Consider the following 27,541-nt stretch of genomic DNA (forward strand, 5'->3'; position numbering starts at 1 on the left):
ACATAATTCACTCATTTGCATAGCAATCCTGACCCCACCAGGCAGAACTGAGGCCCTGCAGGAAGTCATGTGATATACACCCCGCCCGCCTCTGACGTCACCGAGGTGATAAAAGGGGTAAGCGCCAGTTCGGAGCGACAGAGAGACAGTGTTGTGGACATCTTCGAGACCTCAAACGGTCACATTAACCAAATCTTCCGTTCAAATGGGCCCCGTTGCCTAGCGTTCCCTCCCTGCAGCCTCGCCGACTCGCTTGAATCTGGTGGCCTGAACATCCGCACGTCTGGGCCGTTCGAAGGTTAGCGGAGCTTTAATCACGATGCTCTCCAAGCTACGGCGAAGCTACGGTTCATCTGCGCTTTTGTTACCCGCAGCGCTGCATTCTCTGTAGTTTTTTATTTATTTTTATTTTTAGTGGGTGTGAGAATGATCTACATTAGATTGTTTGTTGACAAATGTCATTTTGAGGGCGGCAAAACACAATAAATTCTAATATATATGTATACAGAACCCTCCTATATACGTATATACACCCTATATATACATATGTACACTTAAATATGCCATTTTGTATCGTCAAACTAAACAGAACACAGTAAAGTCTACTTGCATACATAGTTCATGTTTTCATCCAGTTTTGAGGTTTGGTTTTGACCGTGATTTTTATCATTTGTGGTATAAAATAAGAACCTCAAAATGTCGGATCGCAGCTCTTCATGTAAACAGGAATGACGTCATTGTTGCAGGAGGATTTTTACCATATTTACATTTATAGTTCATTGTGTTAGAACAGCTGAGCTTTCATTAAATGGCTTTGTGAGAAACCTTGAACACTTAAAGTTAAAAATGAGCTTTAACAAATATACCATAAAGTGTCCAACAACCATCAGATGCATCAATTCAAAAAACACTGTTTATCTTCCAGCGGGTCCTAAATTGCAATGGGAAAGTTGCCCATTATTCTGATTTAATGTGGTTGTGGTTGCTGTTTGTTTCTGCAGGTTTCTGTCCTGCAGTGTTAAAGAACCAGCAGTGGAATGGCAGCGATTCCAGCAGGCGGGTCTCTTGTGGCGACCACCGATTACTACCGAAGTGAGTGACTCGGCCATCGCTGCACATGCGTCTCCATTTTAAAAAATAGCACCAGGTCCAAGATGCTTTTTCCTCATTGGAAATGCACAATATTACATTTCCACAATAGAGTTGATGCCTTCAGTGGCAGTTGTAGTTATGCCCCAAAGCGTCCAAGCTAACTGCTACCAGAACACCTCCCGAGTTTTTTGTGGATTGACCAGCGCTGCCTCTGCTTCTCAGACGCGTCCCCTCCACACTGAGCTGGGTTAGGGTTGACCCTTGAACCCGTGTTGCTAAGCCAGTGTTCTGTTGTCTGTTAACACAGGGCGCATTGGCTCTACATCCAGCAGCAGCTCATGTGGCAGTTCGGAGTACAGCGGCGAGGTGATCCCACACCACCCAGGTAAAAATCATCCCTTCTGTTAAGTCATACAAGCATAGGGGGAATTCAACCTGCACCCTAAACACTGACTGATAAAAACACCAACATAAAGCCTTTAAAAATAATCTCCATGCAACCAGAATTCAACAGAGCCGTCAAACCGAATACAGTAACACAACAACAACACAACTGGAGAAACAAGAACCCACAGCGCACCCACACCGGGTCAAAACAGTTGGGTTGGAAACCTCTCTGACCGGTCCCTGAACCAGCCAGAAAAGGACGGAATTTTGCAATCTCGCCAAAACTCACGAGCATCCAGTATCTTTTTTTGACTCTCATCATCCTCAGGCACAAGTGGCACCTCATCAGGAGAGCTCTTACAAGCTGTGGTGACCCTTCGTGTTTCTTAATTTCACAGAAGGATGAAGATGGCTCATTTTGGGGTGGGGGAGGGCACCTGCTGATGGCAGACTGGGTAGAGGAGGAGACAGCAAAAGAGGGAACACATAAATTCTACGTACATCAAATCAAATCAATCTTTATTATATAGCGTCTTATACAGTCAAAATTGTTTCAAGGCGCTTTCCAGAACCCCAGGGCCTAACCCCCAGACAAGCAACAGTGGCAAGGAAAAACTCCCCTACATATAGATTACCGTAAAAGTCCACTTTTTTTCATAGTTTGTCAAGGGGTGCGACTTGTACTCCGGCGCGACTTATATGGGGAATAAATTTCAGGATACGAAAGGCAAAAATACGCTACCGCTGCTACTCGCAGCTTGCGGAGTTTTAGCGAACGTAGGACATGCTTGTAGCTGCTCTGCAACTGGCGATTGCCTAGCATCTTCCTGTCATCCCATTGGCTGGAAATTTCTGGAGGTGGCAGCTGTCCGAGTTGTGGCTGAAGTCCGATGTGTAGAGAGTGAAGAGGAAGGGAGAGAGAACTGTACCCTGTGGTGCCCCCGTGCTGCAGACTACCACGTCGGACTCACAGTCACGGAGCCTCACGTACTGCAGTCTGTTGGTGAGGTAGTCGGTGGTCCAGGCAGCCAGGTGACAGTCTATTCCGGCTCCCTCCATCTTCCCTCTCAGCAATGATGGCTGGATTGTGTTGAAGGCACTGGAGAAGTCAAAGAACATGACTCTCTCAGTGCTCCTGGTGCTCTCTAGGTGTGAGAGTGACCGGTGCAGCAGGTAGATGACAGCGTCATCCACACCACTGCCCGGTCGATATGCAAACTGTAGAGGGTCCATCTTGCCTCCACCAGCTGTCGGAGGTGGGTGAGAACGATCCTCTCCATGGTCTTCATCCGGTGAGAGGTTAAAGCCACTGGCCTGAAGTGGTTGGGCTCCCTGGATGCGCAAGTCTTAGGAACCGGGAACCACACATGATGTTTTCCACAGTAGTGGAACTCTCTCCAGACTGAGGCTCAGGTTTGAAGATGTGCAGGAGTACCCCACAGAGCTGATCTGCACAGTTCTTAAGTAGTCTGGAGTTGATGCCATCAGGGCCAGTAGCTTTCCTCGTCAGCTCCTTCCTCACCTGATCAGCTGTTATGGAGAGGCGAGGTGTGACTCCTGGTGGTTAAGGACGGGAGTTGGAGTGTGAGGGTCGATCTGGCAGGGGGTGGAGGGAGGTGGGTGGTGTGAGAGAGCTGCCGGTGCCGGAGGTGTTACGGGGGGAGAGGGGGGATGGTGATGTGACAGCACAGTCAGGTCTGGGCTTTGATGAGTGGGAGAGGCAGGGGCAGCACAGTCGAATCTGTTGAAAAAGGAATTCAACTTGTTTGCCCAGTCCAGGTCCCCAGATTCAGGGCCCCTCCCGCTGTCCTTTGTGTGGCCTGAGATGGTTTTTAGGCCTCTCCAGACTTCCCTGGCGTTGCTCACCTTGAGGTGCTCCTCCAGCTTCCTCCTGTAGCTGTCCTTGCCTCTCCTTATCCCCCTTCTCAGCTCCTTCTGGACTCTCCTCAGCTGCTCCTTGTCCCCAGATTTAAAAACCCTCTTCTCATTCAGCAGGGCTTTTAGATCAGGGGTCACCCAGGGTTTGATGTTGGGGAAACACCAAACCTTCCTGGTAGGCACGGTATTTTCCACACAGAAGTTGATGTAGTCAGTGATGCAGGTTGTCAGGCCGTCGATGTCAACACATCCCAGTCTGTAGTGTTGAAGCAGTCCCTCAGAGCCATGCTGGTCTCCTCAGACCAGCTCCTTACATACCTCTTAGTGGGTGGTCACCATAGGTATGTATGCAGGGGACAGATGAACCAGGTTGTGATCAGAACGGCCCAGTGGGGGGAGGGGGGAGGAGGTGTATGCATCCTTGCATCCTTACATTAAATCCAAAGTTCTATTGTCTCTCGTGTGGCATTTCACATATTGGGTGAAGGTTGGGAGAGTGGAGGACAGAGAAGCATGATTAAAGTCACCAGAGATGAAGAGGAGGGACTGGGGGTGCGATGTCTGAAGCTTGGAAACTACGGTGTGTACAGTCTCGCAGGCAGCAGCAGCATCGGCCGATGGAGGGATGTACACGGTTATCGCGATAACGTGCGAGAATTCCCTTGGGAGGTAATATGGCTGAATGCTAAACCGCTATCAGTTCAATGTCTTTGCTGCAGTACTGCTCCTTCACCCTGATGTGCCCTGGGTTACACCATCTATCGTTCACAAACATCGCAATGCCCCCTCATTTCCTCTTAGCTTTCCTGTAATAAAGTTCATTTTGTTCCTTGAGAAGCCTTGCACTGAATTCCTACATTTATTGTGCGGTAATCTAATTGTAACATGTATTTGGTTACATGTTTTGATGCGTTTTTGTGATTTATAAAAAAGAATTATGTCTGAATTTTTGGGGGGCTTGGAGCGGATTAGGGCATTTACATGGAAAACGTGTCTCTACTTACGTAATTTTCAGGTACCAAACAACTTCCGGAACCAAATTAATTTCATAAGTAGAGGTCCCACTGTATCTATTTTTCTTCTTTATTATGCATTTTTTGGTTGGTGCGACTTTTAGTCCAGAAAATACGGTAATTACACCCAATCAAAGTTGGAGCTGAGCGGGTCAGAGGGCAGCAGGTCTGTGCCCAGGTATGGGGTCAGGAGGGAGGGAAGCCACCTTCTAATAATGCCAACTACCAACAAACAACATTCAGTAAACCAGCAGAGGACATGTAGCTCTGGAGAGGAGCTGAGAAGTCCAGTTGAGTCTTTGAACACTACTTAAAAATGTGATGTTTAAAAATAACCAAACGGATGGTGTCTCCGCAGGGCTGCCAAAGCAGGATTCAGGTCACTGGTGGTCCAGCTTCTTCTTCGGGAAGCAACCCGGGATGAGCCCGCTGACTGAGGAGAAGTGAGTACAAGGACCCTTTTTATTCTGGATCCATCCCATAAATCAGGTTAATTTACACCGTTTGGCCTTCAGGGCGGGTGTCTCGGCTGCGGCGACGAACATCAGCTGCGTTGCCAGGGAGATGGTGATGCAACGTCAGGCGAGCGAGAGCAGTGATGCAGGAAGTCCCGCCTCCTCCTGATCAACACTGCACTGGTGGGGGGAGGGGGGTTGATCAGTGAGCAACGCTAGGTGACGGGATGACGTCCCATTTCCTTTTTTTTTTTCTTTTTTTTTTCTTTTGTAATTGTAGAGTTAGCTGCCATATGCTATCTTTCATTAACTTTTTCCATCTTAAATGTATAAAAGTAAAAACTTGTAACTACTGAGCTGTTGTTTTTTAACATTTATACAGTGTGTATGTTAAACTGGCCATTTTTCCACTTTTGATTAATGTGCTTCACTTTCACCATCTGTGGCTGAAAATAAAGTTGACTGTTGCAACCTGAAACGGCTCATTTCTTGAGGAAAAGTTGAGACTGAACAACCTAATTGGAGGTTGTCAAGCACAACAAAAACATTTTGCCTCGTTCCTAAGTAAGAACTCAGGGCGTCCCTCACACGTTTCTGGTGATGCATCTCTCCCTGCTGTCCTTGTCCAATGTTCACTGACACGATGTTTAGAAAAATGGCTAAATGGAAGTGTGTGTGTGTGCGTGTGCGTGCGAGACGGGAAAGCCAAACAAAGCAGCAATAGCACGACTTCCTTCATTGCTCGGTCCACCGCTGCAGGTTGATCAGTTGGCCACGGGTGTATATGTGTGAATTATGACCCACGAACTACAAGCCGTTGAACTATGAGGCAGGTGTCAGAAAGCTACGTAATGCCCACAACGCCAGATTAGCATTTGCACCTAAAGGCTCAACTTTTACTTTCTTTGAGGGGTTCCTGGAGACCAGCCATGCACAGGTTTAAGGTTAATACAGACATGATGCAAGGTAAAATAAAAATAATAAAAATAATTCATGTAATTTGCTTCCGATGAAAAGGTTGTCAAGTGCAGCCATCGTACGAACCCTCAGGGGTTTAGCTAACTACAGTAGCAGGGAAGACTGCTGACTGGTGGAGGTTACTGCAACCTAATAAAAATACAAGACTAATAATACAATGTTAATAAGGCACCACAGAAGTCAAAACATCTATATACAAACCCACAAACGCATACCTGAGTTCAGTGGAACCGACAGCCACCTGAAGGGATGGCCACCCATGTCAGGTAATAAAAAAAGGTGGACTAGAGGAGTGTGGGTCTCCCAACACTGGTATAATTTCCACCAGTGTCGGGTGAGAGTGTTTTTGGTCTCTCCCGCGTACTGCACACCACAGACACCACGGGTGATTAAATAAAGGCCATTTCTTGTTTTGGGACTCCCCTGACTCTCCCCATTGAAAACATTTTTTTTACCTGACTCTACAGCTAGAAATCACCGCAGCCTCTAGGTCTTGGAGTCAGTACAGGCTTCACCGTGGCCTGGACCAGCAGGTCCTGAAGATTTCTATGCTTCCTGTAGTCTGTGATGATTCTGCACTCACAGAAGGTGGAGTGAACTTTGATGTCTAGTCTATGGCTGTTTTCAAAGCACTGAAGGCGGTTGAGTCAAGGAAGTCCACCCCTGTCAGTGAAATGTCAGTGGATCAGAGAGGAATCGAAGACTGGCTGAGGCAGGTGAGGGAAGGCAGTCCAGCAGCGGTGGCACAGTATGTGTAGTACTACACAAAAGAAGAGAAGAATAAGAAGAGAAATCATGTGTCTCACTTTCGATTCATTCAGGATTTTGAAAAATGTCCCTACTTCACACCTGTAAAAAATAGCATTAGCCATAGTTGTTGTGTGTGATTGGTATCTGCACATTGTTTGACAGTATATTTCTTCAATTGAGGGTGTATGATGTTGACTGGTGTAATAAGTGGGCCCTCTGTGAGGTTTTCCCTCCACACTTGACATCAATGCAGACTGGAGTGGACAGTTATACACTTTGTCTGGATTTACTTTGTCTGGAGAGGGAGGGGGAGAGGAGAGGAGAGGAGAGGGAGAAGGAGAGGAGAGGAGAAGGAGGAGGGGGAAGAGGAGAGGAGGGGGAGGGGAAGGAGAAGGAGAGGGAGGGGGAGAGGAGAGGAAGAGGAGAGGAGAGGAGAGGAGAGGAGAGGAGAGGAGAGGAGAGGAGAGGAGAGGAGAGGAGAGGAGAGGCACAGAGCACAGAAACACACACAAAAATACACTATACAATGGGTCAGCGAGGCCGAAGGTCATCATGCAGCTCCGAAGGCGGCAATACCTGTAAATAAATAGAGAGGGGAGGGGGGGGGGAGCAGAAAAACTACACAGGAATCATCATAACTAGTCTGCTTGATGAGGAGGAGGAGAGGAGAGGAGAGGAGAGGAGAGGAGAGGAGAGGAGAGGAGAGGGAGGAGAGGAGAGGAGAGGAGAGGAGAGGAGAGGAGAGGAGAGGAGAGGAGAGGAGAGGAGAGGAACCATGACCCAGTGGGGTGACAGAGGCCTGTCAGGTGATCATGTTTCTGGACCCCGGCAGCCTTGGCCTATAGCAGCACAGCTAAGATGTGACCTAACGATTAGACGACCCCCCTAAGTATGATAATTTTGTCTGTCTATGATAGTAACTGGAACTACAGAATTAACACAACACAAGCTTTTTCAAAGAGGAGTCAGCCTCCCGTACCTGGAGAGGGGAGTTGGTTCCATAGCAGGGGGGCCTGGTAGCTAAATGCTCGGCCCCCCATTCTACTCCTAAAGACTCTGGGGACCACAAGTAGACCAGCATTCTGAGAGCGGAGCGGTCTATTGGGCTGGTAAGGTGAGAGAAGAAATGGACCACTTCTTGTCAAAGTGACAGGTTGACCTTTCCCTGAACCCGCCCACATCTGTTCCCCCCCCCCCCCCCCCCCCCCCCCCCCCACCTCCCTTTCTCCCTCCCGCCTCCCGCCTCCCGCCATTCTCCCTTGCCCACCTGTTTTTAATAAGGAATGGCGGGAGTTGCAAAACAGTTACAAATCAGTTTTGCCATAGTCCTGGCATATCCATCTGTGGGCAACATGAGTAGTTCTACATCCGTGATTGGTGAGACGGCTGTGACCGTTATAAGAGAATTGTGTGGAAAAGTAGTTGAAAAATCCACGGTGTTTGTACAGCGTTCTCAGGCGTCACCTTCTGAGCCTTTGCAGCAAGAATGGTCTTTGGAGCCTTATAGTCAAACAGGGAGTTTTGGGTATGTGTTCCGTTACAAGACGGGGGAGTTGATTCTCTATCAGCGTGAAGAATCTTCCACTGAGGGGCCTATGTTGTCGGCTACGATGTCTTCCAATGACTGGGGTGTGTTGAAACTGATCAAACCGGGAATGGTGTGTGTGACTGAAGAAGGCTGTGAAGAAAGAAACAACACAGAACAGAAACCTTCCACAGAACAAACATTTGTGAGCATTTGGTTGACGAAAACCTCGGGTACGGGAAGATGGTTCTATCGTGCTAGCTACAAGATGCAGATGGAAGAGATGTCAGGGAAACCGAGACAGTATTTTGTCTTGGATCTTTTTAACTCAGACTGTGGGGTTTTCAGCAACGTGTTGACTCTACCTCTTGCAGCATGGATCGAAAAGATGCATGAAATGGATGATAAAATCACAAAAATTTTTCACCATTGTCGTCTTTGGAACAACACTGTGGTGACGAAAAAAAGAGTCCTCCCTCGTGTAACCCCACACCCATATCTCAAATGTATAAAAGACGTTCGTCTGAACCATACGTTACCCACTACCGGAGTGAAACACTAAGGAGAGCATGTCTACCAACAGAAGCGTCAAGAGCGGATCTGACAATCCGAGCAATTCCTATCTGTGGGATGAGGATGAGACACAAGCGGAATGCCGTCAACGTCGGCTTCGGCCTCGCAGGCTGGACTTTGACTCACTCATCCAACGCTCGGATCCCACGGATTCTAACGAGTCTCTCACTCCTTGGCTAAGCCCTCCACCAACCCCACCCCTCCGGCGCTCGGCATCGGATCCTGGGGTGTCCAGTCCTCACTCACCCTCACTGACACCACCCGTCAGAGACTCGGCATCACTTCCAGAGCTGTCCGAGTCTCTTCTCCAAGGCAGAGATCCTGCGCCGTCTCCGGCTTCTTCATGTCCAGGTTCTCCCAATCTCTGTGAGCGGTGTGGAGAGTCTTTCACACTCAACAACCCCTGATCCGCCTTTGCCCGACGACGCATCGGATCTCCCCGGGGCTGTATGTAACGGTGCTGACCAGCTTGACGGCTGGGCATCTGAATTCTTTGGTCTGGTAAAAAAAGGCGTTCTTCATCTACTTAGCGTCGTCCTGGACCTGTACAAGGGTGAGGTTTGCAACGGATGTCGGATCGACCACCCCAGCCAGCGCCAACACCAGTGTTTGGATGTGATCGAACCGGGTTTTCTACCGCAACAACTTTTACATGTTGATGAAAAGACTCTACACACCCAAGTTCATTCCTGCTATTCAAAATTTCCTGAAGCGTGCGGTGTCACGCTGACTACGTGAAAGTCAGATCGCCGCAGAGAGCCTTTTGCTCGAGCTGAAATCCAGCGAATTAATCTACACTCCCATCCAACAAATGTACGAGAGTATCGCCGACAACGACAGCGAGATTAAACAGGAACATCTGGACACGGTGACACAGTACTGGACTGAAAACACTTATATCTGAAAACACCATTTCAGATATAAAATGGGGAGCTTCTGGGGAAAAGTTGTAAACGATGTAGAAGGTGTCAAGATCCAATTGATCAAGGGTCAGATAATAAACATCTTGTACCAGGCTATTGAGAACAAAACGGCTTCAAACAAAAACATCTTGCTGGAAAAAACCAGAACGTGTGCAGGACCCGCACTTTGGGAAGAGATGGTAAATGACACGATGCTTATGAGCAAATCTGGATTGTCGGATTGTTTTAAAGTAATTTTTAAAGAACTGTCCAACGATGTTGTAAAACCATGTCATATGATAGCCTTTTATGCTTTGCTCATTGATGTGACCAGCAGACTTGTGCAAAACAACCATTCTGTAAGCATCTTGGAAGAACTTGGAAATTTCACGATGATATCTGCCTCAGTCTAGATCATAAAGTCTTAACTCAAACTCTATTGATGATAACGCATTGGTCTTAGACTAGTTTTTGACTATCTGTACTTTCACATTACAAATGTTACAAATGTATTTGCTCATGTTACTCACAAAATGTATTTACTCATGTTACTCACAAAATGTGTATGCTAAAGATTTCTTAACAGCTAATAAAAAATAAATACCTCTCAAACGAGCATCCCTTCTCATTCTGTTTTCAACATGTCTGAGACACGCTTCATGGAAAAAGTGTACTATGATCCCGCGCATCCCGGTAGCCTCGGTGGTGTAGAGCGGCTCCATAAGGGGGTGCAAGAAGAAATGGGAAAGACGGTTCCTCGAGAAAATGTTAAAACATTTCTACAGGGACAGGACGCTTACACTCTACACAAACCGGCCAGGATACATTTTCCAAGAAACAGGGTTTTCGCCCCCCGCCCTTTAAACCAATTTCAAGCGGACCTGTGCGATATGCAAGCCCTGTCGGAGCATAATGACGGATATAATTATTTATTAACGGTCATAGACATATTTTCCAAAAAAGCTTACGTCAGGGCTCTGAAGAGAAAATCAGCGGCTGAGGTGGTAAAAGCGTTTGAATCCATTTTTGAGTCAATTTCAAGAAGGGGGACCTAGTTAGAATTTCAAAACTGAGAGGAGTGTTTGATAAAAAATATGAACAGAGTTTTACGAACGAGGTGTTTACGGTATCTGAACGCATCCCTCGCGACCCTCCAGTGTACAAGTTAAAAGATTACGATGGAGAACCCATCCAAGGGTCATTTTATGAGCCAGAGCTACAAAAGGTAACGATGGGGGAAGACAGACTTTTCCACGTAGAAAAGATTCTGAAGCATCGCGTCGTCAGGGGTGAAAAGCAAGTCTTTGTAAGTTGGAAAAACTGGCCGGAGAAATTCAACAGCTGGATCAAAGCCGCAGATTTAAAGAACGTATAAAAATCAACTCGCGATCGCAACGGATATCATTTCATCATGTACGGTCCGAAGGACGAGGGTTTTTTTATTACCCTACCCTCCAACGCCAGCGTCGATGTTTTTAAAGAAAACACGAGTTCCAGTTACCGCGTGGATTTGCCTCAACATATCGATTTAGAGGGAAGCTGGGAAGTAGCTTTAACGCAGATTTCATACCCGCACACCTTTTATCACCTTTCTCAGGAGGATGCCTACTTTTACTGGAGGGAAAACCCTCAAGAACCGGCCACGGAGAGCAAGGTGCATCGTCAAGAGATGAAACAATCATATTTCAACGGCTTCTCAGCCTTTAGATTCGAGATGGACGGACAATTTAGAAGAATAAAGTCTGATATTTACCTCGTCTATGACAGTCTTCTGAAAAGATTTGATTTCCAATCGGGAGGTAAACCCACGTACTCTTCGAAGGACCCCTGGCATATTTGATGGGTATGAAATCAGGGGAATGGTTTACGTTTGACCAAAGGTATGCGTACTATCCCTGCGATTTACGAGCTGGGTTTTATCACATGTATTGTTACAGCGACGTAGTTGCACCGCAGATGGTCGGCGACGTTTATGCGCCACTTTTGAGAACGATTGATGTAAAAGGAACGTTCGGTGAAATCGTCACACAGTATTTCAATCCTGCTTACTATTTACCGGTCTCCAAAAACCACATTGAAAACATTCAGGTGGAGATAAAAACGGATCAAAACAAACCGGTAAAATTTTCATACGGCAAGACTATCGCGACTCTCCACTTTAGACCTAGAACTTGAACCCCAGGGTTATATATATTCCAATCGCCCGCGTCCTCATCATTCATTTTCAGGAGGCTGATCAGCTATCCACACACAAAGTGTTCAAGGCTAAGAGAAAAATAGAGAAAAGAAAATGGCTCGGGTAGGTTTGAGAGAAGATCCTCACCGATTTGTACAATATTATGAGAGTCAAGTAGGGGGGAATTTGCCGGGGTTTTACGGTGCACCGGTCATGTACGGTCGGGGGATAGGATCTTTGTTTTCTAAATTATTTCGTTTCGTCAGCCCTTTGGCCAAGAAAGGTTTCGAAATAGCTAAACCTCATCTTAAAGCCGCTGCGAGTAACATCGCCTCCAACGCCGTCAAACACGTGATGGAACGGTTCGCCGGTGATCAAGAAGATGATCAAGAGATGAAGCAAGAAGGATCCGGGGGCATTATGGTGTTGTCGCGTAGGAAGAGAAGACGACCCCCCGGAGAACGCATCCCCTCGAGCTTTAATAAACAGCCGTTCGGTAAAAGGAAGAAATCAGTTGCAAAAGGCCGTCGTGTGAAGAAGAAGTCCGTCCGGAGCTCTGATATTTTTTAAGAATATCTTTTCTTTGAGAAAAAAGAAAATGGCTCTAGTACATCAGAAATCTCCAGAGTGTACTCTGGCCGAATTGGATTTATTTTCAGCACCTATGACGCAGCTGTCTATCGATGAAAAAACCTACACGGAAATTTCTCCCCTGTCAGCCATCACCGACGGGGGACCCATTGAGTTTTTCATCCCCGGAGACGGGGACCGGTATCTGGATCTGAACGACACTCTGTTGCATCTCCGTGTAAAAATCACCAACGCTAACGGATCGAACCTAGCTAATGACGCAGCGGTGGGTCTTATCAATTATCCTCTAAATACAATTTTCAGTCAATGCGACGTGACCCTGGGGGATCGACTCATCTCTCAGTCGAGCGCTACCCACCCCTATCGCTGCATGATTGAGACCCTGCTCAACTTTTCACCGGACACGCTCTCCAGTCAGTTTACCGGGGGTCTTTTTTACAAAGATACCGCCGGGTCAGTGGACTCTATCGTGCTCGTGAACGGTCCAAATAAAGGGTTAACGAGGAGAGCCGCGTCCACAGCCCGTTCCAGAGAAGTACACCTGCTCGGTCCTCTCCACGGGGACATCTTTTTCTGCGAGAGACTATTGCTCAACTCTGTCGATTTGAGAATTAAACTGATGCGAGCCAACGATGCTTTCCTGCCTCATGGGGGCGCGTGACTCTACTTTTAGCCTAAAAGTAGTGGGGCTTCCCTATTTGTTAAAAAAGTAGCCGTGTCCCCTGCAGTCAGGTTAGGTCACGCCGCCGCCTTAATGAAGGGCAACGCTCTCTACCCCCTTTCACGCGTTAATGTGAAAACTTACTCTATTCCGGCAAACTCTAGGGTTTGCAACCAGGAGAATCTGTTTCTGGGTAGCATACCAAAGTACGTGGTTCTGGGTATGGTACACCACGAGGCTTTCACAGGAAGACGAGACCTGTCGCCTTTTAATTTCAGACACTATGACATCGAATACCTGGCTCTCTGTCAGGACGGCCGGCAAGTTCCGGCTAAAGCTTTCCAACCCGATTTTAACAACGGGGTGTCCGTCAGAGAATTCTACAACATGTTCCTGGCTACCGGGAGACATCTCAAAGATTTACCCCTGAGTATCAGCCGTGATGACTTTAATGACGGCTACTCTCTGTTTGTGTTTAATCTCAATCCGAGCGATGACAACGACGCACTGTCTACCGTCTCAAACGGAAACCTCAGGCTGGAGTTGAGATTTAGAACACCCCTGCAGCACACTGCGACCCTTATCGTCTACGCATGTTACGATTCTATTCTGGAGATCAACGCCAAGAGGCAGGTGCTGGTGGACTATTATTAAAAGATGGACAACGTTCAACTAGAGAACCTTCTGCATAGCCTGCTGGGAGATGTGTTTTGCGGGGTGTGGGCGTCCGATCAACTGCCCATGCTGAATCCCTCTTTTAGAACCCCGGCCTACTTTATCGTCAACACACATCCGGCTCACATGCCGGGGGAGCACTGGTTAGCTTTGACGCTGGAAAATGGTGGCATAGCCACCTTTTTTGATTCTTATGGATTTCCGCCGGACTTTGATCACTACCCCCCGAGCATCTTACAGTTTCTGGAAAAACGTTCTAAAAACATTGAGTACCACGACGTTCAGTTGCAGCACCACATGTCGACGGTCTGCGGACAACATTGCATCTATTACCTCTGTCACCACGCGTGCGGGCTATCTTTTGATCAAGTACTGTCTTTGTACAATGATGATGTAATAAAGAATGACTTCATGGTGTACGACTATGTGAGGAAATATCAGCGCTGTATTAGAAATAAAATCAATGGTCCCTCCAAGCAGGGGTGTTGTTTTTTGCAATGTTTTTGAATGAATGACTGTACGCTCGAAAAAATGTTTAATAAACGCTTTATTGGTAAAAGACAAAACTTTGTGTATTACATTTATTCACGATGAAATGTTAATCCAACGCGGGGGGTCATTTGTTCGTCTTCTAGTTTTTGACGGTAGATCCGCAGGTGTTTCAGAGTCTTGAGATCCGATCGCATCCATCTTGAGGAGTCGGTATTGATTACGCGCTTTTGGGTTACTTATAGAAGACAAAGGGATGTTTAATTCTGAGAGAGTATTTAAAAAATGTGTCCATCCGGGAGGTTCAGAACCCTCTGATTTTTTCTTTTTAAAAGGAAACAAGAGTCGTTTGAATAGATCGATCATGTGAGACCCTTTTACAACGTTGCCCCGGTACACAAATTCCCCTTTTGTATTCCAAACATCGTGACGGTCGGATAATTTCTTTAAGACGTATTCGGCATTCTTGCGATCTCGCGGTGGGAGGCTCTGCAACACGTCGTCGATGATGCTATCGGACGTCCGTACGTCCGTCCCAGAATCTGCCTCTGCCTCCGTCTTTGTCAGATTCTCTGTCAGATTCTCTGTCTGATCCTGCTTCACAAAGGTCAGATATCTTTGCAGTAACGCGTTATATTTTTTAATTTTTTCATGAGAGCTCAGCCCCTGCTCGTTTAAGATGGCTCTCATCCTAGCATCCAAATCGTCCTCCGCGACATCTCTGATGGACTGGGAGGGCCGCGTCAGGCGGTTGAGTTGATGAGGGGTGACGAGAAACATTTTTTGGGCCTTTTTCAAAGTCATTTTCGTATCAATCCTCCGACGAGGTTCCCGATCAAAGGTACCACCGCTGAGAGGAGAGGTAAAAGAAATCCGCCCGTCTGCTTCTTTAGAACCTGTTGCTTCCTCTTTAAACTGGTTCTTTTATCAGCCAACAGTTTGATAATTTTTTTCTGTCTCTTCAGTTTTTTAAATTGAGAAGGAGTCAGGGGGAGGTTTCCTTTAGAAGATTTAAAGAAATCTCACACAGTGTCTGGATAAAATCCGGGGAGCTGTGAATAAGAATGTCTCTACGTTTCTTGGGTGTGGCACGGTACAGGGCCTTCAGCAGGGGTGCGTTTCTTTTTATACGCGCTGACATGATGATCTACCTCGACGCTCTGGGGATGTAAACGGCCGCTTGCTGGTGAGGAAGCACACCCGTCCTCAGTCTGTACGGATCTGGGCAGACGGGGGTGAGATCCACTATTAAATACCCGTGAGGGTCTTTTGTGGCGTCTTCAAAACTCTCCAAGAAAAATGTCTTTTGTGATGGAAAAATCTGATGAGCCAATATATTCATTTGTAGTTTATCCCGTGGGTTTTTAAACATGACCAAATAATTGCTGTTCAAACTGATGGTGCGACTGTGTTTACCCTGGTGAAACACGTTTTGAGTCAACATCATAACACTCATGTTTCTGTGGTGGCGATACTGTGTAAAAATCTTTACCACTTCAGGATGGTCAGAGGCTTGAAAAATAACATCGTCCAAAATAATCAAATGCTTTTGATCAGGAGGAAACAGTGTTTCATCTTCAAAAGTATCAGGCAGACCTTTGACAAATTTAATGTTTTTAATCATCTTTTGCAGTTCAGCGTACATAGGTTGAAAAGAGGTATAAATCCACACGATATTGTCAGGTACAACATTTATTACACGGTCACAGTTTTCCAATACATTTTTTACAAAATAGGTCTTTCCACACCCGCTCGGACCCACGATTAAACAAGAAAAAGGAAAGATAAACCTAGGATCAAATTCAATTTCCTGCATTTCTAATACCCGAAAGGCAGAGTTGTTCCGTCAGCAAAGAGTCGTCTTTTGTCATACACCACCCTAAATTTTTTATCAAATGACACATTTCTCAATGCGAAACCCTTTTTATCACGTCTGATGCTGTGTTGACGGATCTCGATCGTGTTTCCCTCTTGTTTATTACTCAGGTAACCCTCCACCAGCTCTCTGACACTGTCAAAGCTCACACGCTCACAACATTCCCGGGTCTGAGTGATACCTTTCACACGCATGACGACTTTCTTTTTATTTCGTGTTTGGTACGCGTAACTCTTGGGACCCGCCGCTGCAAACTCTTGAATGCTGTCACCATCCAGTTCATCCGTCAGGTCACCTAAATAGTTACCCAGCTCTAGAGGTTTCTCACCCTCTTTGACCAGATAGATTAAACTATCTGTGTCGATGTAAAACACTCTGTCTTGTAGTTTTTCCAGATAACTGTACAGCTTCAGTCGTGCGTGTGCTGTGGTGAATGCTGCAATAAAAACATTACTCTGTTTACCTGGGGGTTGAACGTACCTGTCGGTGTATTTCCACCTGATGAGAGCTCTGTTGCTGTGGAGAACGGAAAAGTATTCGACTTTGTATTTACCTGAAAACATGTAACTAAAGAATTCTTTAGGATCTGAGACAATGGTGGTTTTAAACAAATTATCTCTCTGTGCAAACTTTCCCCACAAACTGTTGAGACACAATTTAGCAACCTGTCTTTTCACAGGATTGGTCTCGATTTTGCCAGCATCTAAAAGAATGCCCTGATGCTCCTGATAGTCCCTGATGTATTTTTCCCTGCTCTCTCGGTCCGTCGCCTCAGCGGGGTAACCCGAGGCTTCCTGCTTTCCTTTCAAAAAGGTGTGTATGTAGTCGGTAAACACAGTGTCGCTGCTCTTGTCAAAGTGCCAGACTTCTGTAATTTTACCCACCCTGTACCCCACATCCAGAGCTTTGATGAATTCAACGGTGACCCAGACCCCCGTCAGAGCTCTGCCCTCATCGTCGTGTTCGCAGGGGCCACCCTCATTGTTAGTTTCGGCACAGGTGCGACACAGTGTAAAGAGTAATTTACCTCCCTCACTTTTGTGCGGTAACACGGGGAATAAAAGACCTCGAGGAGGATACACAGTGGCTCTGATGAAGCCGTAGTAGCTGCGTGGGTCCTCGAAATCTTTGTAGATGATCACGGGGTGACCAAAGGGGTAAGAGCAAGTACTGTTGACAAACGGGTACAGTGAGGTGACATCAACATAGTGGATGGTTTCATCGGGCGCTGCCGTGTGTCGCAGTTTTAAAGCGCTCGTTCTACCTCCGAAAAGTGCTTTTCGGGGGTTGAGAGGCTCAGGAGCGTTAAAGCAACGGAGAAATTCTTTAACCTCCGTGCATGTTGTTTTCATCTGGTTCCACGTGTGTTCTCTCATGACTACAACACGAACCCCATGTGTGGTCTGTAGCTCACTCACCCTCTTCTCACTTTTGTAGTGCAGTTCACCAAAGGTGACGCCTCTCATATCGCACTGTACTGTGGGATCAAAGCAACTGGGACAGCCGTGGTAAAAACATCCATGAAATTCCCAGACATGTTTTACACCGTCAATCTCAGCATATCCGTCTACGAAAAATGCACCAATCTGTTTTTCACCCATGTTTAGAGCATGCTGTATAAAGATTTTTTCTTTGTGCATCAACCATTCTAACCATTGAACCGATGCGCTAGAGAATCTTTTGCTCTGATTCAAATAGTTGTGCGGGCAGGGGATAGCCAGAGTGTTAGGAGTCAGATAATTGGTGCGAAACACCTTCATACAGGCTCCGGCTATGGCGATAGAACCAAAAGGGTCTACCCCCGTCTCACCTAGGAACTGATCTCTAAATTTAAGACTGCCCTGGGTGAGAATGTCAACATCATTTTTGCAGTACAGCGAGGCCTCCTTTTTGAAGTCAAAGGTACCGCGGCTGACCTCGTTGTACCACGGGTCAAATTCTTCCCGTTCGCGCACCGTCATGCGATCTACGTCGTAGTCGGACGGAACGGGATAGGGCCCCACGTAATTGAGGTGAATTTCTGAGCTAAATTTGTGTGGGAAATACCCCTTGGTCTTGTCAGTGAATCCTAAGGCTTTGGGCATAGCGCTGAGACGCATGGGGAGAAATGACAGGGAATCTATGAATTTGAGACCATAATGGGATTCCTCAAAACTGAGGATTTTACTCCCGTTCATCACAATCTGTTGTGGCGTCACATCCAGTTCCAACATACCTTTTAACACCAGATAACTGTCAAACCCCTTGGCATTATGGGCTATAAAGATGTTCTGTTTGTATCGTGGCTTCCTGAAATGCAAAATAAACATTTTAGCACAGTCAAGACCATAAAACGCCTTCTCTTCACCTTTGGATGTTTTTGTATGCACTAAAAAAGGAACATGCTCTCCATTTTGACCCACAAATGTTTCAAAATCATAAAAAACCAAATCAGGATGTGAGATGTCTGGTTGGAGGGTAGGAATGTAACAACTATGATCGACTTTAGAGTCGCTCTGCAGTTTTTCACCACAGATTTTACATTTTTTCACCGCACAGCGGTGCTTTGCATCGTCTAACGACAAATTGACACTGTAGTATAGTTCGCATCGTGCGCATTTTTTGATTTGGTCGCAGAGGCTGGACTTTCTGCTTGAACCGACCAATTTGTGTCTGGTGAAACAAGAGGGTGAGCGACACGTTCTGTTACAGTCAGAGCAAACCACTGTGTTGAACCCTTCTGTGGGGCAGGCAGGATCGTTGCACACTGCGCAGTAACCTTTACAAAAGTGGGTATAGGGGTGCTTAAAAGTCTTGTAACAATAATTACAGACTGACGACCCCAGGAAGGCTTTGAGATTTTTTATCCCATAATAGTGATTTTGTAGTAAAAAGAGAAACAACTGATTGGAACGATCAGAGAATTGTGTCTCATAATGTGAGAGGGGTTTACTGTGGCATGTTCTGTAAAACACAACAATTTTACGCCCCAGAATATTTTCAAATTTACCAATGTCACTGAAAGTGACGGGGGTCTCATCATTTAAACCAGCCTGATGCTGCAACTTCCTCGCAATATCAAGGCATTCTCTTTCAGTAAGTTTCGGGTAGATAACGTGAGCTAGACTGATGGCGAAGCAAAGCTGGTTGTCTCTGTTGTCTACGATAAATAAGTGACGTCTTTTTTTGTCAATGATTTCACAGTCTAGAGTTTTCTCCATCTTACGTTTGGCACCTCCTCCTGGGTTCTGCACCACGTGAAGGATGAATTCTATATTCTCATCCGATGAAATGATACCGTTTGACTGCACAATCCGATCTAGCATTCCATTAAAAGCCGGTAGAATATTTTCACCTTGTTCATCCACAGCAACTGTAACATGATTGTGTACGTTTTCACCCACCACCTCCAACTGTATTAAATCATTGCGACTACTATGTCGTCTGGCAACATCCACCAATTCGCTGATAACCCCTGTTACATCTCGATAGAATGTTGCAATGTCAGGCACATTTCCCCGAGTGGGAATGTTAAAGGAGCGTCTTGTTCTCCATGTGATAAAATCATTAAAAAACCTCTCACCCCGCTCAGGAGAGAGATCGGATGGATTTTCTCCTAGCCCTCCTCCCCCTTGCTGAGGAGAAAGATGGGCTGAAGGGCTGCTCTCTGACCCCCCTTCTCCTGGCCTCTCATCCTGTTCAGGAGGGGGGTTAGGAAGAGCCGATTGTGTCTCGGCTGAATCCGTCTCTGATCTGATTGTTACCGCGTGTAAGACATGATCACTTTGCGTGTGGAGAGCTGATGAAGGAGAATGATTTTCAAACTCTACTGCATTAACTGCATTAAGGTTTTCGAGGGCATCATTTATGAGTTGTAAGGTGTCAAGTTCTAGGACGTTTTCATTTTGCTCTGTAAAATGTAAATTTATTGGAATGGAGATTGGAATTTCACTTAATTGATCAACAGCTATTTGTAAAGCATTCGGTACTTGATTAAAATATTCAACATTGAAATCCTCATCACTTAATTGATCAACAGCTATTTGTAAAACAATCGGTACTTGATTAAAATATTCAACATTGAAATCCTCATCCATATCTTAAACAAAAGACAGAAAAAGGAAAAAAAAAAAAAAATTACAGCTTTTTCAACACTGTTTTAGTACACCTTTGGTTACAATTGGAGGAAACAATATACCGTATGACATTATTGAAAATCTCCAGCACTACCTTGTCTTGGGGGTGTTGGGAATGAATGTAGCAGCCTGTATCCTCAGCCCTGTCAAAGAGCGGATCAGGAACGCTCTCGTGGTGCTCGTGCTGTTGTTGGGGATGATTGTATCCGGCTGTATCCCCGTCCACCCTGTTGAAGGACGGTTGACGAACGCTCTCGTGGTGCTTGTGCTGTTGTTGGGGATGATCGTTGCCCCCCGTATCCCCCTCGACCCTGTTGAAGGACGGTTCAGGAACGCTCTCGTTTAATCTCAACCCTGAATCTGTAATTAGATGAGAGATGAGTTTTTTTTTTTTTTTTATATATTATTATTATTATTAGTCAAGAAGATATAGTATAAAATATACCATCAAACAATCTCCTAACAATGTTAGACTTGTGTCTCTGGTTCCTACGTCTCCTTATCGGCCTCGCAGGTTCGAAAGGATCTGGTGCCGCTGTAAGTACAGGGGTCAGAGTGGTACACGCTTGCCGTATTCTACGTCTCCTCGCAGGGGCAGAAGGTTCACGGGAGAGTGGAGCTGCCGTGGGAGTCACAGTGCTCAGAGAGGCGCACGTTTGAAGGTTCTGTTTTGATGGTTCTGTTTAGACAGAGGGGAAAATCGTTAAAATACAAATCATCAAAACGGCACATATTTTGTATATACTTCTAATCACAGATAAATATATTACCTTGTACAGTCGACTTCGGTCCTCCTGGCTGTCTCACACGTCTTCTGGAGAGTTTGTTCATCTGCTTACTTGAGTCAGTCCCATGTTGAAGTGCCGAGGGTCTGCTCTCTGACCCCTCAATTTCACCAATTTCAGATACACAGCAATTTGTCCCCTGCACGGGGGGTGGGGTTTCAGAACACAGCAATGCTTTTACTGCTTTTTCAGTTTCTTGGTTGTCTTCGGATACCAATCTTTCAGCCCTGGCTAACAGATCTGAAAAATGTATCATAAAAAGTTATATTTCAGCAATCTATGAACAACTGAGCTGTTCATAAAAAACAAAACAAAACAAAACAAAAAAAAACTGTATGTAAAATACCAATGTCTGTTTGCGTGAGGGTTATTCCTTCAAACTCATCGGCGCTGACTTTAAAGATACAGAAAGTTACACTTAAAAATCTAGAATAAAAATAGAACAACTTTCAGGTTAAAAAGATCACGGATTGCTTACCAGGATAAATTGGCATATGGTGAACCTCTACTGTAACTTCTAAAACACAGTTATTCGTAAATAGTAGTTAATCATTAATAGTTCATTCATTAATAGTTTTCTAAAACTATTTAGAAAACTACAGAGAAAAAGTTTGGGAAGAATTTGAGGCTTACCGGTAGTCATCTTTGCAGCCATCTTTGTTTGTTACACGCGCTCGCAGACGGTGAAGCTTCCGATGAAGTTCTGGAGGACTGAGCTAATGACTGTGAGATGATCATGTATATATTCGCTTTACAATGCTTGGCGAGAAGGAAAAAAAAAAAAAGTTGATTGGCGCCGAAAAGTCTGATATTGACGACTGCCCCGGTGGACCAACTGGTGGTGATGTAGCCCCCATGGGGATAAGTCCCTACACGGGAACTCTACCAAACAACAGGTTCAGGCGATATAACTCATGTTAAGAATGTTTTTCTCCAGGAGGGCCTCCAGGTCTCCAGGGGATTTAAGCTTCTTCAGTTACACACCTCGGACACCGGAAGACAACGTAGGCCCCTAAATTTCTTACTTGAGGCCACCAACTCTTTTCTCTTTTCTTCTGAACCACAGTGTTAGGGTTCTAACAGTCTAACTTTCTCCAATAGTTTTCTCTTCTCTAGTTTTCACAAATGTTTCACAAAATGTTTGTTCTGTGGAAGGTTTCTGTTCTGTGTTGTTTCTTTCTTCACAGCCTTCTTCAGTCACACACACCATTCTCGGTTTGATCAGTTTCAACACACCCCAGTCATTGGAAGACATCGTAGCCGACAACATAGGCCCCTCACTGGAAGATTCTTCCCGCTGATAGAGAATCAACTCCCCCGTCTTGTAACGGAACACATACCCAAAACTCCCTGTTTGACTATAAGGCTCCAAAGACCATTCTTGCTGCAAAGGCTCAGAAGGTGACGCCTGAGAACGCTGTACAAACACCGTGGATTTTTCAACTACTTTTCCACACAATTCTCTTATAACGGTCACAGCCGTCTCACCAATCACGGATGTAGAACTACTCATGTTGCCCACAGATGGCTATGCCAGGACTATGGCAAAACTGTTTTGTAACTGTTTTGTAACTGCTGCCCTTTTTAAAAAAAGGCGGGAGGAAGAATGGCGGGACAGGTGGGAAAGGGAGGTGGGGGGGGGGGGGGGGGGAACAGATGTGGGCGGGTTCAGGGAAAGGTCAACCTGTCACTTTGACAAGAAGTGGTCCATTTCTTCTCTCTAAGGTGTCACTAGCTCCTCCAGGTAGGATGGAGCTTGGCCTCTGAGGACCTTGTAGGTCAAAAGAAGGGTTTTAAAAATTATTCTAAATTTAACGGGCAGCCAATGAAGCGACGCCATTACAGGAGTTATGTGATCTCTTTTGTCAATACCTGTCAGAACTCTGGCTGCAGCATTTTGGATCAACTGGAGGCTTCTTAAAGAGTTGTTTGGACACAATGATAATAAAGAGTTACAGTAGTCCAGCCTGGAAGTAACAAATGCATGGACTAACTTTTCAGCATCATGCTGCGTCAGTAGCTTCCTGATCTTTGTGATTTTCCTCAGGTGAAAAAAGGCACTTCTAGAGACTAATTTAATGTGTGAGTTGAAGGAGAGATTTTGATCAAAAGTTCCTCCTAGATTCCTCACAGAGAGACTAGATGTTAATGAGATACCATCTAGAGTGATCATATGATCTAATCTATCCCTGAGAGGTTCAGGACCAAACACCATGACCTTAGTTTTTCCTGAGTTAAGGAGGAGGAAATTTGAAGACATCCACGACTTTATGTCTTTAAGACAGGTCTGGAGCTTCACTAACTTCTCTGTCTCCTCTGGTTTCATGGATAAATAGAGCTGAGTGTCATCAGCATAACGATGAAAATGTATCCCATGCTGCAGAATAATGTTCCCTAAGGGAAGCATGTACAAGGTGAAGAGGATTGGTCCAAGTACAGAACCTTAAGGAACTCCATGGCTAACCCTACTGTATGAGGAGGGAACACCATGGACATGAGCAAACTGGTATCTATCAGATAAATATGATCTAAACCAGTCTAGTGCTGTCCCTTTAATCCCAATCACATGTTCCAGTCTATGTAACAGGATGCTGTGATCAACTGTATCAAAAGCAGCACCAAGTGGCACTAGCGACCTCTGCTGGTCCAGTGGAGGAGTGCAAAAAGCTTACAGCACCTGGTATTCCCAGTGTTCAATGGTGACTGTTACATATAAAGAGGCCTTAAATAGCTTCCTCCTGAAGAGAATTGTTTCTGCTTTTTTTGTGTATGTTTCTGTTTTACGTTAGAATTAGCTTAGATGTTAGGGATTAGGTTGGTTAACATCTTCGTTATGCTACTATAGGTCCAGGCTGCCGGGGTCACGAAACATGATCACCTGACAGGCCTCTGTCTCCCCACTGGGTCATGCTGGGACCTCTACCTGTCCTCCCCCCTCTCCTCTCTCTCTACCCAGCCGGCCATCAGCAGGAGGGTCCCCCTACATAGCCTGGTCCTGCACAAGGTTTCTTCCTGTTAAAGGGGAGTTTTTCCTTGCCACTCTTGCTTGTTGGGGGTCAGGCCCTGGGATTCTGTAAAGAGCCTAGAAACTATTTTGATTGTAACAGACGCTTTATAAATAAAGATTGATTGATTGAATACAAAATGTTTGTATTGATTGGCATTAAAATTCTACACGATTCAAATGTTTTAGGGAAAATGGCTCTTATTTTGCTCAGTAGTTAGCTTTATTTATTGGTGAAATGTCTGAACCTTTCATGTGAAAACAGCAAACATTCTTCTCCACAGCCAAATTTAGTTTTTATAAACTTTATCCTCTTTTTTAAAATATATAATTATTATATATAAAATAGTGTTTCATTCATAAAGCCTTTGTACAATATCTGAGTCGAGGTGTGTGTCAGTGAGTAATAAAATTAATGAATGAGTGCTTGTGTGGTTGCATGCGAAATGTGTCAACGTGTGAATTTAAAAGAACCTGGAAAAATATCGCAAAACAAAGAACTGTTACAGATTTAAGATCTAATACACTAAAAACAAAATAGTGTTTTACACAATATACACATTTAATTACTTAAAAAAGAAGAAAGATAAAGTAGATGTGGGCTATTCGTTAGAGGGCAGGCTACAGCAGGGTTAGTACCACCAAATGTAACATTAAACAACAGAAAACTGTAGGGGAAAAGAAAACGTGTGATTGCTAAAAAAAAAAGAGCTAGTAATAAAAAAAAGGCAGTCAGTCTCACTAAGGAGAGCTCATTGTCAGTGCATCTCTTGTTTTGGATGTTCCGAAGTCAAAGTGAAAGAAAATGGTGACATTTTAAACTAGCTCTGCTAGTACTTTATTATTCAAAGCTGGTCATGGGACTGTTATAGCACTCTTTCTCATGTTTTGCAAAGAACATAGGCTCAAGATTAAGAAAATTGTATGGCGTAAAACAAAAAATAAAGAAAATGCCTCCAAAATAAAAAACCCCCTGACAACTCCAGTTTTGTTCATAATGAACAATATATATAGCTTGTTGCATCGTCAAACTCATCCACATATGCTACATCAAAGACACTGCTGATCAAAGGCTGACAAAGCCTTCATGTCTGCATATGCTACAAACAAAAATCAAGTTTGTGTATCCAAACTTATCCAGCAGAAAGAGAAAAAAGCAAATCTCAGCAGCAAAAACATGGGAGTGTTCACAAACAAAGTTGATGTCCACCAGTCCAGAAAAGACGGCTGTAATTTACTAGGAAAGCAACGCCGTGTGGTCGAGTTTCTAGGGGAAGGAAGTTTTGGTCACGTTTTAAAATGTAGCAACTTTGAAACAGGAACCATGGAGGCCGTGAAGGTAATGAAGAGCTGCACTGATGTCATTGAAATTGCAAAGCATGAAATCCAAATCCTGAAGCAGCTGCGGCGCCTGGATCCCAACACCAGTCACGTGGTCAGATTTAACAGCTTTTTCTTCAACATGGAAGACATCTGTCTAAGCTTTGAGTTCCTGGACGTGGACCTAGACACCTACATTTCTGAGATGAGTCCATGTAAAACGTGTCTCCCTCTACCAGAGGTCAGACACATTACAGAACAACTTGTTATGGCTCTTCACCATTTAAAAACCATCGGGATTATACATATGGACATTAAACCAGAAAATGTCATGATTGTGGACCACCATGAAAAACCACTGCAAGTAAAGTTAGTGGACTTTGGTGGGGCCCAGATGTCTGGTAATATTGACTTTGAGACCTGCATTTTCACCCAGGTGTACAGCTCTGCAGAGGTACTCCTGGAGTCTGAAATGAATGAGGCTTTGGACATGTGGTCTTTGGGGGTTACTGCTTTCGAACTGGCTGTTGGAACAGTACTGTTTCCATACAACAGGTGTAACAGTATAATAAATTCGATAGTCAAAATTCTGGGACAGCCACCAGACCATGTACTGGACAAGGGCCAGCAAACTGAACAGTTCTTCAATAGAAGAACAAATGATCATCCAAGGTGGACAATTAAGACAGCAGAAGAGGACGGGATCAGTGAAAAAGAGGAGGACTTCAGCTGTTTTGATGATGTTGTAGGGATGCTATTAGTTCAGCAAGAACATGCAACTGGTCTGGACCTGTTTATGGATCTCATCAAGAACATGCTACAGGTGGACCCCAACCAGCGAATTACGCCCATGGAGGCTCTGCAGCATCCGTTCTTCACTGTAAAAGAGGAAACAGTGAAAGAATTAGAAGCAACTTCAAAGGAACGCTGTGTGGAGAACATTCAGCTGACAAACTATGCAGTGGACCAGCTGGAAAAACCAGAACATGTCCCACCAGAGACAGTTGTCTCTCAGGGGAACCCTGCAGAGGTCCAGCCAGACAACTCTGGAGAAGACCAGCTGAATGATGGGTTCCAGACAGGGGACAATACCTTGAATTATACCTGCTTTGTCAATACCCTAAGGACGGTTGGACATGCATTGGCCCTTCCTAAAAGGACAGAAAAGTTTGACTGGTTTGGCTGGTTTTAACTATCTGCCCTGAAGATTTCAAGTGAGTTGGCACCACAAACCATAATGGCCACAAAAATAAAAGCCTTTCTTCCGGTAACCCTAACGCCTGTGTGTAGATCAACTTATTGCCTTTTTCCTCAGCTTTATAATATAAAAATATTCAATACTTTTATTTATTGATATCATATCTGGTTAATTGATGACTATATTTCTTTTGTTAAAAAAAAAGCTGGTTAGTGCAACAAAGGTTCTGTAAATTAACAGTAAAATATTAACAGTAAAACAAACACTTTATTGCAATGAAGAAGAAAGTGAAGAAAGTGTTTTCCAAAGAACAAAATTTGGACATAGCAGTTTTTGTTTTTAAAGTTTATAACAACTTCTGGATAACATAGTATGAATTTTAATTTAAAAAAAAAGGTCAAGAGAAGAAAAAAAAAAGGCACCCCAGATTAATGAAATTACAATCCAAAAAGCAGTCTTGGAAAAATAAAGATAAGTAAATAACAGGACAATGTTTCTTCCTGTTTTTGAAACAGCTTTTGTAATTGTCACATTTAGTCTGTAAAAACAGAATACAAAAGATTTGCATTTTTTCTTTTGGACCAAAATCCGGCTTCTGTCAGATAGTGTCTCTTTCTGAGGTTGTGGATATGTAAGATGATAACCATCAGATATCTCCAGGCTGAGGGTGAAACAGTAGTCTGGGCCAACAAATATCTAATTGGTCTTTCTTTTGAAGATTCTGTCAATTGTGCTGCCCAAAAATGAGAAGATCTTGCCAAATGCATTTTTTTCTTTCTGGGACCTCAACAGTATTTTGTTGATGACCAACATGATTCGATCAACAATGATTGGATCTTCATGCATGGTTAAAAATAAAACATATTCTGGTGAGCCCACCTTCTTGTATAAGCTCTTCCTAAATGTCTTCTTTATGTTTTTGAAGACGTCCCTGCGGATGTAAAACTCCTCATCTTGGACATATTTCCACACGGTTTCAATCAGATTATTGATGATCTCATCTCTTGTCTCTGGTACCATGTTTGCATCAGAGTATACGGTGAAAACCACCTTTTCAATAATAAATTTTACATATTTTTTCTTCTTCTCTGGATCTTG

General features: G+C 44.7%; 1 protein-coding gene across 1 annotated transcript; it reads left to right on the top strand.

Annotated features, from left to right (window-relative positions):
• Nucleotides 1–140: 140 nt before the first annotated feature.
• LOC101079259 (pancreatic progenitor cell differentiation and proliferation factor B-like) lies at nucleotides 141–5,303 on the top strand. Its single transcript, XM_003977557.3, has 5 exons — nucleotides 141–298; nucleotides 1,002–1,092; nucleotides 1,400–1,477; nucleotides 4,729–4,813; nucleotides 4,886–5,303. Exons 2-5 carry the CDS (start codon nucleotides 1,038–1,040, stop codon nucleotides 4,992–4,994), a joined length of 327 nt encoding a protein of 108 aa, XP_003977606.1. The 5' UTR covers nucleotides 141–298; nucleotides 1,002–1,037; the 3' UTR covers nucleotides 4,995–5,303.
• Nucleotides 5,304–27,541: the final 22,238 nt, after the last annotated feature.

The sequence above is a fragment of the Takifugu rubripes genome, chromosome 3 (genome assembly GCF_901000725.2).
Source record: "Takifugu rubripes chromosome 3, fTakRub1.2, whole genome shotgun sequence".
Taxonomy (NCBI): domain Eukaryota; kingdom Metazoa; phylum Chordata; class Actinopteri; order Tetraodontiformes; family Tetraodontidae; genus Takifugu; species Takifugu rubripes.

What these genes read in the sequence shown, in the direction of transcription:
- LOC101079259 (XM_003977557.3), top strand. Translation starts at nt 1,038, where the DNA reads ATGGCAGCGATTCCAGCAGGCGGGTCTCTTGTGGCGACCACCGATTAC. An exon ending in GACCACCGATTACTACCGAA is followed by an intron (nt 1,093 to 1,399) that starts GTGAGTGACTCG and finishes CTGTTAACACAG; the next exon opens with GGCGCATTGGCTCTACATCC. An exon ending in AGCCCGCTGACTGAGGAGAA is followed by an intron (nt 4,814 to 4,885) that starts GTGAGTACAAGG and finishes TTTGGCCTTCAG; the next exon opens with GGCGGGTGTCTCGGCTGCGG.